This window comes from Borostomias antarcticus (genome assembly GCF_949987555.1).
Source record: "Borostomias antarcticus genome assembly, chromosome: 11".
Classification (NCBI taxonomy): Eukaryota; Metazoa; Chordata; class Actinopteri; order Stomiiformes; family Stomiidae; genus Borostomias; species Borostomias antarcticus.
This window is the reverse complement of record NC_140244.1, coordinates 26,385,642-26,400,641: the sequence shown is the minus strand read 5'-3', so window position 1 is coordinate 26,400,641 and position 15,000 is coordinate 26,385,642. Positions and strand designations below refer to the sequence as shown.

General features: G+C 50.0%; 2 protein-coding genes across 2 annotated transcripts in view; both read right to left on the bottom strand.

The window, feature by feature from the left end:
* LOC311315551 (OTU domain-containing protein 5-A-like) overlaps positions 1-5,539 on the bottom strand; it is a gene marked incomplete at both ends in the record, with an annotated part of 31,347 nt that extends 25,808 nt beyond the window's left edge. The window contains one exon of the mRNA XM_084446220.1: positions 5,000-5,539. Coding sequence (XP_084302346.1) covers positions 5,000-5,539 — 540 coding nt within the window. The remainder of the gene's footprint in view (positions 1-4,999) is intronic.
* A 4,851-nt stretch (positions 5,540-10,390) lies between these two features.
* Positions 10,391-14,700, bottom strand: LOC311315550 (leucine-rich repeat neuronal protein 1; the record flags this gene model as incomplete). The annotated part of the gene is made up of 3 exons (XM_084446219.1): positions 10,391-12,671; positions 13,157-13,208; positions 14,631-14,700. The coding sequence occupies 3 exons, from the start codon at positions 14,698-14,700 to the stop codon at positions 10,391-10,393; spliced, it is 2,403 nt and encodes an 800-aa protein (XP_084302345.1).
* Positions 14,701-15,000: the final 300 nt, after the last annotated feature.

Here is a 15,000-nt window from a genome sequence, read left to right as displayed (position 1 = left end):
GGTTCTTCAGAAGCACCAATCAGGGAAGAACACAAGAACATTCCCATCAGGTCTGGAACCAGGTTCTTCAGAAGCACCAATCAGGGAAGAACACAAGAACATTCCCATCAGGTCTGGGACCAGGTTCTTCAGAAGCACCAATCAGGGTAGAACACAAGAACATTCCCATCAGGTCTGGGACCAGGTTCTTCAGAAGCACCAATCAGGAAAGACACAAGAACATTCCCATCAGGTCTGGGACCAGGTTCTTCAGAAGCACCAATCAGGGAAGAACACAAGAACATTCCCATCAGGTCTGGGACCAGGTTCTTCAGAAGCACCAATCAGGGGAGAACACAAGAACATTCCCCTCAGGTCTGGGACAAGGTTCTTCAGAAGCACCAATCAGGGAAGAACACAAGAACATTCCCATCAGGTCTGGGACCAGGTTCTTCAGAAGCACCAATCAGGGGAGAACACAAGAACATTCCCATCAGGTCTGGGACCAGGTTCTTCAGAAGCACCAATCAGGGAAGAACACAAGAACATTTCCAAGGCATTGAGGCTGCATTCCAAATCGTATACTTCCATATTACAGTATATAGTATGCCAAAAAAATATTTAAAAAGCCCCAATACATTATACACACACAATAGGCCAATAATACCAGGGTGACCTACTATATCCGGGTGTATTTTGCAGGGTGCAAGCCAGCGTGTTTTTCTGTCTATTCTTACCCACAATCCTCTGCGCAGCGGAAGATACGTCACATCCACTGAGCTGCCGGGATGACAGACGGATGACAGCACGCTGACATCACCGTGACGATGTGGTAGGATGACATGCGTGTTTTTAACTGTATTTGTAGTATCATCATTGGCCGGGTTTCCCCAACGAGTTAAGATGTACTTAACTCCAAAGAACTTTTTAACTCCCATACAAAAGGTTGCTTAAGAAGGGTTCCTTAAGAAGGTTCTTTATCGGGAAACGTGGCCATTATCAGTTTATAAGTTGACAAAATGGAATGCCAACAACTGGTTATGCCAGCCAGCTGTGTGTTCGCAAAGAAATGTTGATCTTGTTGGGACACGAATGACGATCCAGAGTCTACAGCTTCAGATAAATTAACAACTTCATTTATACAAGGGTTATTTGGAAAAGCCGACCACATTTTGGTAATCTACACGGTTATTTTCTCACCTGAAAAAAAACAAACTTGATAAAGTGATATATTAACTGTTGAGAAATGCATTCTGGGATATAGCTTGAAGTAGGCTAGTATGTCCCATTTGTATGCATACTGCATGCAAAGTATGTACTTTGTAAGGGCGGCTGTAGTAGGCAAGTAGGTAATAATAGTAAAAAGTAGAAGTACTGTATGGAACGCAGCCGGAGTATCCCCTGGACACAGGTGAGTCCATCATTTCAAAAACAAAATGGAGAGAATATGGTTGAACTGTGAATCTGTCTTGAGCTGGCCGTGCTCGAAAACTACGTAGCTGGGTGAGGGGGACCCTGGTCATGAGAGAGACCACCAAGAGGACGACTGAACCTCTGAACTCTGACCTCTGATCGGGTGAGGGGGACCCTGGTCATCAGAGAGACCACCAAGAGGAGGACTGAACCTCTGACCTCTGACCTCTGATCGGTTACACTCTTCCCTGGCTGAGATGGGAGAAACTGTGCATGTACACTAGCCCATACAGGGGCGCCCCGGTAGCTCACCGGGTAAGGCGCGCACCATATGAAGGCTAGTCCTTCGCGCGGCAGACCCGGGTTCGATTCCCGGCTCGGGTCCTGTGCAGCATATCCTCCCCTCTCTCTCCCACATTTCCTGTCTCTCTACACTGTCCTGTCCATTAAAGCTGAAAAGCCCTAAAAAATATCAACAACAAAAAAAGAACACTAGCCCATACAACTGACCACTCTGGGCTTCATGGAAGAGTGACAAGCAGAAGGCCACATAAAATCTGGGCTATAGTTTGCTCAAAGGCATGTAAGAGCCTCAGTCCCAGTGGAAGAAGATCCTGTGATCTGATGACGAGACTGAACTAGAACTATTTGGGCTCAACACTAAGTTCTATGTTTGGCACAAGTCTAACACGGCACATCAACCTAACACCACCATCGCAAGCGTGACGGCAGCATCGTGTTCTGGGGATGCTTCTCTGCAGCAGAGATGGGAAAACTCACAGCGATAAGAGGGTAAAGTGAACGGATCACAGAACAGAGGGATTCTGGTGAAGAGGCTGCAGCACTCAGACAGAGATCTGGGACTCGGGGGAGCCAAAGCCACACTGGAGTGGCTTAAAAACAAAAAAGGCAATATCCTGGCATGGACCAGTCAAAGCCCAGACCTCAATCCAATTGAGAATCTGCGGCAAGACTTAGAAATTGACAATTGCTGCGTCCCAGATGTGTGAGGCTGATTGAGACTTATCCAAACAGACTCACAGCTGTAATTGCTGCCAAACATGCTTCTTTACATTTCTAATTAATTTAACAAAATACAACATTATAGAGTAAACTACTTTGTGTTTATCAGTCACAAAAAAACTAAATTAAATAAATTTGATCTAATGTAATAGAATAAAATGGGAAAAAGTCCAAGAGGGGTGAATACTTTTTTTTAGGCACCGTAGCCTACTGTATGAAATGCACCCCATCTTTGGGATCATGGTAATCAAGCACATCTGACCGGGTCATCGCCAGGCTACTGAGGGGGTAGTACGGAAGAGCATTAGGGCCAACAGCTGAGGTTTTTTTTTAAGCTTCTGAGTTTAAAGTCAGAAATTCTGACTTTTTTCTCAGAAGTTATTTCTGACTTTTTTCTCAGAAATTCCGAGTTTTTTTCTCAGAAATTCTGACTTTAATCTCAGAAATTCTCACTTTAATCTCAGAAATTCTGACTTTAATCTCAGAAGTTATTTCTGACTTTTTTCCTCAGAAATTGTGACTTTAAACTCAGAAGCTTAAAAAAATAATCAACTCAGTTGTTGGCCCTAATGCTCTTCCGTAGGATAGAGAGACAAGAGAGAAGAAAAACAGATTTTTTTGGACACAGTAAGTGCTTTGTAATTGTAGTGGGCAGGTCCGAATGAACACGCTGACTTCCATGCTCCCAGCTTTACTGTCAGATCCCCGGTAGAGCAACACAAGTACCTCGCTATCTAGATGACACAGACAGCCCAGCTATTGGGCATGACAAACAGCATCACAGTTACACACATACTCAACATGACCTAGCCAATAGCCATACACTATCAGCGGTCTATTCGAATCCACGCAACATTATTGAAACGATATCCGTCTAATCTATCCTGTGAAATAGCTACAGTGACTAGGCTATAGCTGATAAGTGTACCCACAATGCACCTAACCTCTGCATTAACCTATGAGAACATGAGGAACCAGGACCGTACAAGGAAGCTTCTCAAGCTCTGTGGATTTGGAAAGTAGAGGGCCCACTGTCTGAGAAGAATGAACTATAATTTCACTAAGACACAAAGTATAGATTGCATACAAAGCAAAGTATTCAATAGCGATATTTTAGCTAATCGTGTAGGACAATAATAGAACAGAAATGGACCTGTTTTGAACGAAAAGGAATGTATTTGTTTATTTCTGATTGGGGCTAATCTTCCAAGAGTCCACAGGATAGAGAATAAATAACTGACTGATATGAAGTGGACAAGAACCAACGATTGGAAAAACCAATAGAATTCATTACACAGACACAGACAGGAAAAAACAGTCAATCAGTCCGTCTGAGTCCCAGTTGTGTAACAACCTGTAGCTTCTATACCTGTAGCTTCTATAGCCGTAGCTTCTATACCCGTAGCTTCTATACCCGTAGCTTCTATACACGTAGCTTCTATACACGTAGCTTCTATACCCTATAACAGTGCTGTTCAGTAGATATCACTACGTTTTCACTTCAATAACATTGTTGCTTAGTAGAAAACACAGCTCCTTTATAACAGGGTTGTTTAGTAGAAATCACAGTGTTTTCATCTTTCTAACAGGGTTGTTCCCAGTAAAAAATCAGTGTTTCACACAGGTGTTGAGATCATTGGCTACAACATGGTTTTCATATTTATACGCCTACATCAAATCGGAAATCTAATTTCATTAAACAAACATCCTGGTTTCCAAGAATAAGGAAGAGGAGTATATTAGCAAGCCCCTATTTCATGTCAGGTATAAAATCAAAACAACCTTTCTTCAAGTCGTTACCTCGTATCTGATTTAGCCATCGTCTGGAACCTAAGAGGCCTCCTAGTGCTGGTCAGTTGGTTGTTGTAATAACACTTTATTCTGAGGGTCTCATACTAATATGTGCTCAATTACAATCAACAAATGTTAGCCCTCAGAACCAACCCTGACCAAAAGTTTAACCAGCTGCATCAGCATATCAACAAGCCAGTAGTGGTTTGGACTTTTGAGCATAGATCATCTATAGAGGAGCCCCTCAGACAAGTTTTGCCATTTAAAACAGTCAGTAATTTGGCCCAGATGGAGACAGCACAGAACCAACGAGATAAAAAGCAGCACATGTAGGCCTACCTGCTCACACTGCTACACACACACACACACACACACACACACACACACACACACACACACACACAACTCCCTGTCAAGTGAATTCTAGATCTGGCTTTTAAAACAATAGGCTGCAGTAATACAAGTTAGTGGATCTGTAGTCATGTTTTGTTCATGTTCTAAGCATACTGTTCTAAGCATACTGTACACCACATGATGGACTAGACCCCTAGGCTGACACACATGCAAATCATTAAGCTAGCTGAGCTAGCCTGTTTTATAACACTAGGAATTGTACGACTTTACTTAGTAAGCCACTATATATATATTTAAAAAAAAAGCACCACCATACAACATACAGCAATAACCAACAGTTAACAAAATAACAAAACAGTTGGCTCTCTCACTGTCCACTTGAGTGGCCTTGGGTTGAGCTAGCTAGCTGGCTAGCAGGCTAACTGGTCACCAGTCTTACCTGCTCCACCGTGGCCGGGTCTTCAGACTGCAGCCTGGCCGCGTTCTCGTACTCGTCCTCGCTGTTGTAACCGGCTCCCTCCTCCGAGTCTGCGCTGGGACCCCCTCCTCCGCCCCCAGGGACGGTGGTCCCCCCCCCGGCCACCCCTCCGGTACAAGTAGCCTGTCTCCGCCGTTTACTCAGCCCGGGCCCCGAGCAGCAGCTACCGACCCCTCCACCGCAGCCCACCCCGCCTGACAGCTCTCCCCGTGTCCCGGCCACGCCAGCCCCGCTCCCGCTCCCGTCCCCCGGTCCCACCGGAGACCCCGAGCCCCCGGGTGGAGGGGAGGCCTGCTGCGGCCGAGAGCTGCCCTCGTTCCGCCGGTCCTCCCTCGCCGACGGCGGAGCGGGCTGATAGGACCAGGGCGGCGGCGAGGCCCTCGGTCGGGCACCTGTGCGACCCCCGTGATGCGGATCCGAGCCGCTTCTCCGGTCCGTCTCGTCGGCGTGGTCCGAAACACCGACACTCGAGTTCGGCTTCTTCTTCGGAAGAATCGTCATGGTAGTCTGTTAAGGAGGGGGGGTCAAAGGGGTGACGGTTCCTCCTTTCCAGAATGTGGTACGCGTCCTGGTCGTGTTGAGCCTTCCGTTTTAGCACGTTACGCGACCTAAAACCCTTATGTAATGAGAAATGTCGGTATGGTGGGGTATTGGCTGGGTTTTCGGGCCCTGGGTGAACAAAAACAAACCGTCTCCCTCTTCCCGTCCTCCAAGCTCTCCAGTCCCCACAAAACATCAACACAGATCTGACGACATACCGGGACGTCACTTCCCCATTGCGACGGGCTTTTTCACGCTGAACGTTTTCCGTCCGAAGCGTCCAGACTGTAATCTGCCTGGCAACCAAGACACCATGGTTTGATAATTATACTGTAATGGAGAATAAGGGGTTATGTAAATACAAAAAAACATCGACGAAACATTCGGTTAATATTTAAATGAGAGCTGTTTACGCAGAAACACCCGCGGATATGCGATATTTGAGTCGTTTTATTGACAGTTATGGTGAAAGAACAGCCAGTCCAATGCTACTAGAGTAGGCTAGCCTAGGCCTATTTGTCTTGGGTGGGTCTCAGGTGTTATAATAAAACAAAATGTCAGCCAAACTGATCATGTTTAAAGGGCATTTTATAAATAATATTTTGCATATTTGTGTTCCAACCAGTGGCAATTAATCAAACGCATGGAGGAGTAGACTATTCTTTGTGTTTTTACTTTACACTGATAAAACGTAGCAGTGTATTACTACTAGTCCATTATATGACAAGAGGAATCCCTGCAGTGTGTGTGTGTGTGTGTGTGTGTGTGTGTGTGTGTGTGTGTGTGTGTGTGTGTGTGTGTGTGTGTGTGTGTGTGTGTGTGTGTGTGTGTGTGTGTGTATAGGGGGCCCTATAGGGTTAGCTGTCTCATATAAGATAACATGTCAGGATATATCCTTGGACAGTTCACATATTGGGCTGATGGGGGCAGAGTGGATCGTCTTCTGGGGCATGTTGTTCATGTGCAGCCCTGGAATGAACAGCAGGAGAGGACAGTACTACTAGGCCTACTATTGTCCAACAATAAAGAAATAAACGACAGGAAAATACAGACAGTGACACTCTGTTCATTCATGTGACAGTGGGACCTTCACCCCTATTCTCGTCCCCATTCATATCATCGCTCTATTTCTTTGAAAATGATCATAGTAAAATGATAAACAACAATGATCAATCATTTTACATTAGCCTATATCTCGAATGTCAGTCTCGCGATAGCCTATAAAACATCATATAAAACATGCCGAAGAACAGATGCTCTTCAGTCCGGTCCCTGACCAGGACCTGGACTGAACACTTGGACTTGGTCCCCGGGCGTCATGACCGATGGCTGCCCGCTGCTCCTGGCTGCCCGCTGCTCCTGGCTGCCCGCTGCTCCTGGCTGCCCGCTGCTCCTGGCTGCCCGCTGCTCCTGGCTGCCCACTGCTCCTGGCTGCCCACTGCTCCTGGCTGCCCACTGCTCATGGCTGCCCACTGCTCCTGGCTGCCCACTGCTCCTGGCTGCTCACTGCTCCTGGCTGCCCGCTGCTCCTGGCTGCTCGCTGCTCCTGGCTGCCCACTGCTCCTGGCTGCCCCTGGAGGAGGACGGCTCACTGCTCCTGGCTGCCCCTGGAGGAGGACGGCTCACTGCTCCTGGCTGCCCACTGCTCCTGGCTGCCCCTGGAGAAGGACGGCCTGGATGGGATGAGCAGGGAACAATTTGTGTGTAATGGTGTGGCGGAATACAGACCCCGCCTCGGGTCCTGTAATTAATGTAATAATGGTGTTACATTATATAATAACCAAATCTGGGATAAATTCATTATGTCTAAAGAGATGTGTATAAATAACGTTTATTATGTTGCATATTTGTGTTGTAATGGTGCCAATATAAAGCCATATAGTATTCGATAGTATGCAGTATTTGAGTTTGTTTCTCAGTTATGAAGCCTACTGTCATTGTATTACTGCAGTTCAAATACCGTGTATAACCGTTATAATTAACATTTCACACACATTGGGCTGATCGCTGGTAGAGTGGATTATGTTTCTTCTTCTGGAGCATGTTCATGTGCATCCTTGGAATGAACCGCAGGAGAGCACGAGAGGGGTGTATACTAGTGTTGCCTAATAAAGAAATGAAGACGGAACATCCAGATAGTGGGATTCTGAAGTTTATTCATGTGAAAGACATTTTCCCAGACAGTCATCCTCCCATTACTACAGTATAGACCACTGACCCACACTTTAGTGTTAGTGTGTAATATACTAAACGTTGACTTAAAATATAACAATAAACTTTATGTTACAAAATACCCTGCATATCACGTCTGTCAAGTTTTATCTAATTACATAGCGTATAATACAGTAGGCTATAGTACGGCGTTATGGAACAGTACAGTGTGCCGTTTCAGTCTGAGACCACTAGAGGGAGCTCTTTCACCTGTAACATCCAGCATCGCATTTCCAAATTCACCCTGTTTTAACATAACGTCCTTGTTTTATAGATCAAAAGATAGCACACGTTTCCCAGCCTCGAGCAACATGGAACGATATAAGGAAATAAATTAGTAGTCTCTGAATGAAATTCCTTGGCTTGAGATTTTTTGACTGGATAGCTCAATAAAATCATTTAAAAAAGGAGAAATGTGTGATTTAATCTCTGCTTCAGTATCAGTTGATAAATAAATAATAACATTTTCAACAATAATAATTAGGTTATAAAATAGGCATAAAAAACAATTCCATACCTGACAATTAATCATAAATATCTTAAATGCCCCAAACCGTGTGTTTATTTCCTGAAGCAATACAGGTAATGGAGTATCGTGATGTTTTGGTTGCTGGGGTAGGTTTGGCTGCAGGGGGGTGTTCCAACACCATGGTGTGCTGCTCTCTGAACATACAGGCCATTCTCACCTGGTTCACTGGTATGCATCGACACACCTGGTCTAAAACAAGCCAGAAAAAAGAGTGCAAAAACATGCAATAAATAAGTGGCTTCAATGTGCAACTTTAAACTGTTAGCCTAGTCTATTTTTCTAAAAGTGAATGATGATTTGAAGAGTGTTGAAGTGGCGCTCACACAGATTAGAGCATTATAATGTTGCATTGTGTGTGAGTGAAGATACACTGTGTCAATGTGACCACGTAACTCTCCATGCAGTGAATATCAACGAGTCTGCATGAATCCATCCATGGTCCATGTTAGTGATGTAAAGATTATAAAGAGGTTAAGACGCTGTGAGGGAGTTCATCTACCCTGCATAGGGGTTATAGTACATCAGACGGAAAACAGGCCAGAAATTCTCAGTGAATTAAAAAAAAAAAGAAGCATACATTCAAATGCCGTTTCTCTACTACAGTAGAGCTGTGTTGGGAATCGCTCCCTCGTTCCCTCACTCCCTATTCCCTATATAGGGTTCACCGTGTAGTGAACTACCTAGGGAACGGAGGAAATGTAGGGTACATGCACTGTTCCCTGGAAATCAAGGTGAATTGTGGGTAATAAATAGTGGACTATATAGGGAACGAAAATTCCGTGGAGAATTCGGACACTACAAACAAAATGGCTGACGCTCTATATAGTGCACTATATAGTGGATAGGGAGCGATTCCGAACACAGCTTATGTGTAACATTATCTGCAGTGCATGCTGGGAAAGCACCGTAGAAGTGAGGCCAGGGTGAACAGGCAGACTGGCCGTCGTGTTACTGTAGGTTTGACCGTTAAAGCTCTGGTAGTTATGTAGTGCCTGGTACTGGTCATCCTAAACCACAAATAAAGAGAACCCCCGTTTGAATAGGCTACTCTGAAAACTAACCTTCCTTCTATGAGACTCATCCCTCAGTCTCACAAATCACTGATTCAACCTGACTGGAACGGTTAATATCCAGTGTAGAGAGGACCACAGGCTGTTAGAGATACTAAATATTAGAGACGCGTTTTCAGACTATTTCAAAAGGTGGAGGAGTAGAGGGGAAAGAGATATCAGCTCACACCCGTGGACTCCAGGAACTCGCTCGATCCGAGAGAGCAGGGAAGAATTTTTACAGCTCACTTTTCTGGCCCTGGGTGAAACTGTTTTATTTTCTTCCCTCTGGAATATGTAGAGGTGAGACCTATGCCCACCTCCCTTGTTCCCTGTAAAGCGCATTGTGTTGCCTCTGGGTATGAAATGCGCTATACAGATAAAGCTTTGATTGATTGATTGATTGATTGATTGATTTATTGATTGGTTGATTGATCGGCGGAGAGAAGAGAGGAGAAGAAGGCGTCTCTGACTCGGAGCGCGGGAGAAACATGCAGGTGGACATGCGAGGGAGAGAGCATCCAGAATCAGCAGCAGCGAGTCGGCGTTCTAGATCAGGAGGAAGATGATTCTGCTCTAGTGGAGCTCGGGCAAAAAATTCAACATGGTGTAATAAATATCGCCTGTGAAGTGAATTATACAAACAACCAAAATACAGATGAGATCACATGCTGAGTGTTACAACGTCTTTCTGGAGAGACGCGTTCGCCCACTGCACATAACTCCTCGTGAGTGAGAACTGCATTACAATAAGGTGATTATTCAACAGTATACCTAAGTGTGCTTGACAGAGAGAGAGAGAGAGAGAGAGGAGAGAGAGAAAAGAGCGAAGAGAAAGAGATACGCGGTCTAAAAATATGTTGTTTTTCCACAATGACATCTTACTCTTAAATCTGAGAATCAGAAAACTAGGATTAAATACACGACGAGTTCATCAACGTCTTCGTCAGAGTGAGCAGTCTCTCCCTCCTCCGGTCCTCCAGCCCCCCCCCCTGACCCCCCGACCCCCCGCCAAAAAAACCACTACCACATATAAGTCTTGGAGGTGTCTATCTGAGCCCCGGGGGGGTCCACCGGGCCCTCCTTCTCCTTCTCCGCCTCGTTCTCCCACAGGTTGATGAGGGGCGGGTAGAGCTCGTTGAGGGGGATGGACGCGTGCTGCATGTACTTCTTCAGCGAGTGGTGGCACGACTTCTGCTGGACCCTCCGGCCCATGTACACCACCAGCAGCGCCATGATGCACACGGCGAACATGGAGCCCATGACGGCCGCTAGCGCCACGTTGGCGGGCTGCGCCACCATCTCCACGGCGAAGCCCGCCTCCTTGGTGGTGACGTTGAGGCAGGAGCGCTGGGCGCGCGGCCGGGCGGAGGGGTAGGCGGGCGCCGCCGCCACCGTCAGGCAGACGCGGTACTCGGTGGCGGGCAGCAGGTGGGTGAGGTTGTACTCCTGGACGTCCACGGGCACCTGGGCGCTGTAGCTGATGTGGGGGTTGTGGATGCTCATGGTGGCGCTGGCCCAGCGCGGCTGGGGGTGCGGCGGCGCCTCGTAGCCCCCCGGGGAGGAGGAGGCGGCGGCGGAGGAGGAGGAGGAGGGGTACAGCTTCCACTCCAGGACCACGGACTGGGCGTGGATGATCTTGGCCAGAACCACCAGGCGCCCGCCACCGGTGGCGTTGGTGAAACCGGACTCCCTGGCCCCCCCGCCGGCCCCCACCCTCTCCCCGCCACTGCCGCCCTGCCAGTCCTCGCCCCTCTCCACCCAGACGGAGACGCTGCGAGTGTCGGCGCCCTCGGCGTTCCACGCCACGCACGTGTACAGCCCGGCGTCCTCCGGTTCCACGTGCAGAACCTCCAGAGCCCCCGGTTCCTGCAGGCGATGCTTCCTCCCCCGGCCCCGCCCCCCCTCGGCGACCCCCGCCTCCGAGGTGACCTTGTCGCCCGTGGGCGTGACCCAGTAGAACTGAGGGGCGGGGTCGGCCTGCGCCCAGCAGTCCAGGGTCAAGGGTCGCCCGGCGGTGACGTTGAGCTGGGCTGGGAAGGCGTGCGGCGAGATGCGCGGCGCGCAGCTGTTCCCGGCCGCGCCCTCCCCCCCCCACGCGCCGCTCGCCACCTCCCGGAGGGTGCGGCCCGCCAGCCGCGGCGGCGAGGAGCACAGCGTCATCTGGGACTCCAGCAGCTGGAGGGAGGAGCGGTTCCCCAACGCCGGCGCCCAGGCGGCGAGGCAGTCGCACCGCAGGGGGTTGCTGTGGAGACTCAGCTCGTCCAGCGCGGGGAAGGACGACAGCACCTGAGGGGGCAGCAGGCCGATGTCGTTGTTGTGGACCAGCAGCGTCCGCAGGGCGGCCATGTCGGCGAAGGCGGCGCCGTCGACGTAGGAGAGGCGCGGGTTGTTGCAGAGCTCAAGCTTGGCCATCTCGGGGAGGTCGGTGAAGGCGCCGCGCTCCACCGCCACCAGCTCCTCCATGTTGTTGAGGCTGAGCTCCTCCAGGTGGGGGAAGTCCCGGAAGTCGCCCTCGCGGACGCGGACCACGGGGTTCTTGTTGAGGTCCAGGAACTTGAGGTTGGGGAGGAGGCGCAGGGCCTCGCGGGGAACCGACGTCAGCCCGTTGTCGAAGAACGAGAGGCTCTCAAGGTACTCCAACCCCTGGAAGGCCTCGGGCGGAACCTCCCGAAGACCCATCCCGGCCAGAACCAAACTGTGGAGCCGGGAGAGAGGGTGGAAGTTCCTGTCCTCCAGGCCCAGGATGGGGTTCTCCCCGATCATCAGGATCTCCAGGTTGGGAAGCGCCCGGAACCAGTGGCTGTCGATGGCCACCAGCCGGTTGGAGTTGAGGTGGAGCCGGAGGAGGTTGGTCAGGCCCGAGAAGGCCCGCGGTCCGATGGAGCTGATCTGGTTGTGGTTGATGTAGAGCTCCTCCAGACTTCCCAGGTCCTTCAGGCAGAAGTCCTGCAGCTCCGTCACCTGGTTCTCCTCCAGGTAGAGGGTGACCAGCTGGCTGAGGTTGCCCAGCCCGACGTCCTGGATCCGGCTGAAGTGGTTCTGGGAGAGGTCCAGCTCCGTCAGGTTGGCCAGGCCCTGGAGCTCCACGCTGACCGAGGAGATGTTGTTGCTCTGGAGCAGGAGGACCTGGGTGTCTGCGGAGATGTTCCAGGGGACGCCGCGCAGGTGCAGCTCGTTGCAGTCCACCGTCTTGGCCTGGTGGTACACGGACTGAGGGGTGTACCAGGGGCGCGTCTCACACACACACTGGCCCGGGCAGGGGGTGTTGGGGATAGAGCCAGGGCTAGGGCTAGGGCTAGGGCTGGAGCTGGGGCTAGGGCTAGGGCTAGGGCTAGGGCTAGGGCTAGGGCTAGGGCTAGGGCTAGGGCTAGGGCTAGGGCTGGAACTGGGGCTAGGGCTAGGGCTAGGGCTAGGGCTAGGGCTAGGGCTAGGGCTAGGGCTAAGGCTAGGGCTGGGGCTGGGGCTGGGGCTGGGGCTAAGGCTAGGGCTAGGGCTAGCACTAAGGCTAGGGCTTGGGCTGAGGCTAGGGCTAAGGCTAGGTCTATGGAGGGGGCTAAGGCTAGGGCTGAGGCTAGGGAGGGGGCTAGGGCTAGGGTTTGGGATGGAGGTTTGGCTAGATGTGGGGTTGGGGCTGGGGTTAGGGCTGAGGCTGGGGTTAGGGCTGAGGCTGGGCCTAGAGAGGTAGGCGGAGCCAGGGCTGGGGGTGGAGCCTGCCGACACGGCCGCCAAGCAGGAGGTCCAGATCACAAACACCGCCGTACCCATGGTGCACTGCAACAAGGTAACCCTGACAACCGGACGTCCCCTAGAAGCAGGATGTAGGAGGGGTCCTCCAGTCCTGGAAGACACACAGACACAACAGGACTCCAGATTAGGCCTCTGGATTAGAATCCCTGTAGATATCAAAGACCTTTGACCTCAAACATTCATCCATATCAGCATTTTCTTCACGGAAATTAACAACTCAGCCGAAAATAGCGGTGAAGTTCACAAGAGTGCACCACGAACAGAACGTTGAAGGAGCACTCCTCACCCCACACACACACTCTCACACACACTCTCTCTCTCTCTCTCACACACACACACACACACACACACACACACACACACACACACACACACACACACACACACACACACACACACACACATTCAGTGAAAGATCGATGAGAATTGCCCTCCCTGACTGTAGCTTTTAAACAGCGGATGAATCAACCCGTCCGTCTAAAATGTTCATTAGCTGTAAAACACGTTCCGGCTTCGCAGCTCCGCTCCCGCTACGACGCCTCCGGGGCTCGTAACCGCGGAGAACAACGCTGAACACCGAACACCAAAGACACTATAAATGATGTCGAGCCGTCAGCCCGGAGAAACGGCGCCGCGCCGGCTACGCTAGGAGCCGTAATGGTGTAATGGTGTCGGTTAGGTAGCGCTGGATGACTGACTGCCTGGCAGCCTGCCTGGATGTCTGTCGAGGGAACGATCACTCAGCCCCACGGCCTCGAACCGCCGCGCTGGTTCCCGCTACAGCTGGAGATCAACGGGGACATGGTGGTCACACAGCGACGTGGCGCTGGCATTACTCCTACAGTAGCCTAGCCTACATTCTTTTTTTCTTTTTTAAAGATATTTTTTAGGGCTTTTCAGCTTTAATGGGACAGGACAGTGTAGAGAGACAGGAAACGTGGGAGAGAGAGAGGGGAGGACATGCGGCACAGGACCCGAGCCGGGAATCGAACCCGGGTCCGCCGCGCAAAGGACTAGCCTTCATATGGTGTAGGCCTACATACATTTATGCTCCATCATCATGGAATAGTCTGCAACATACTTGACAATATAGTAGCCTACTCTACCTTGTTATGGGTGTTTCAGAGCTCAATTGAGTATCCCTGTCTCTCTCTGTAATTGTGTTTATTGATTGTTATTGTTTGCTTTTATTGTTCTTATTGGGGTGTGTTTAATGTATTGCCTTTTATCTTTATTTTTTGTGTAAACTGGGCTACATTGAAAAGGGGGGCCTGCCCTCAATTGTATCTCCGAGTGCTAAATAAAGGTTATAAAATTAAATGAAACATTCTGTACAACATGAAAGAGAGGGAAATGTGTTTTTTTGTCCTCACACACATACACACACATACACACACACATACACATGTATAATGGTGTCTATTGATGCACCTCTAGGTAAATAAGCACAGATGATCAGTGGGGAAAAGTGAACACACACAGTTTAACCCTAATAGAGAGTGGCTGTGTTTACCGATGACGTCATCCCTGAAAGAGGCTGAGGAGCCAATCAGAGAGCTGCTGTGTCTGTGATGCAACGCCATGTAACTCTCTGTTCCTGTCCTCTCCACAGCTCACCTGTCCCCTCTTCTCCTCTCCCCACCCATCCATCCCCTCCTCTCCACTCTTCTCCCCTCCCCTCCCCACCCATCCTCTCCTCTCCCTTCCAATCCTCTCCTCTTTTCTCCACTCGTCTCCCCTCCTCTCCTCTCCCCTCCCATCCTCTCCTCTCTTCCCATCCTCTCCTCTCTCTTCCCCTCCTTTCCCCTCCTCTCCCATCCTCTCCCCTCCTCTCCCCAACCATCCTCTCTTCTCCTCTCTTCTCCTCTCCTTCTCCTCTCCCT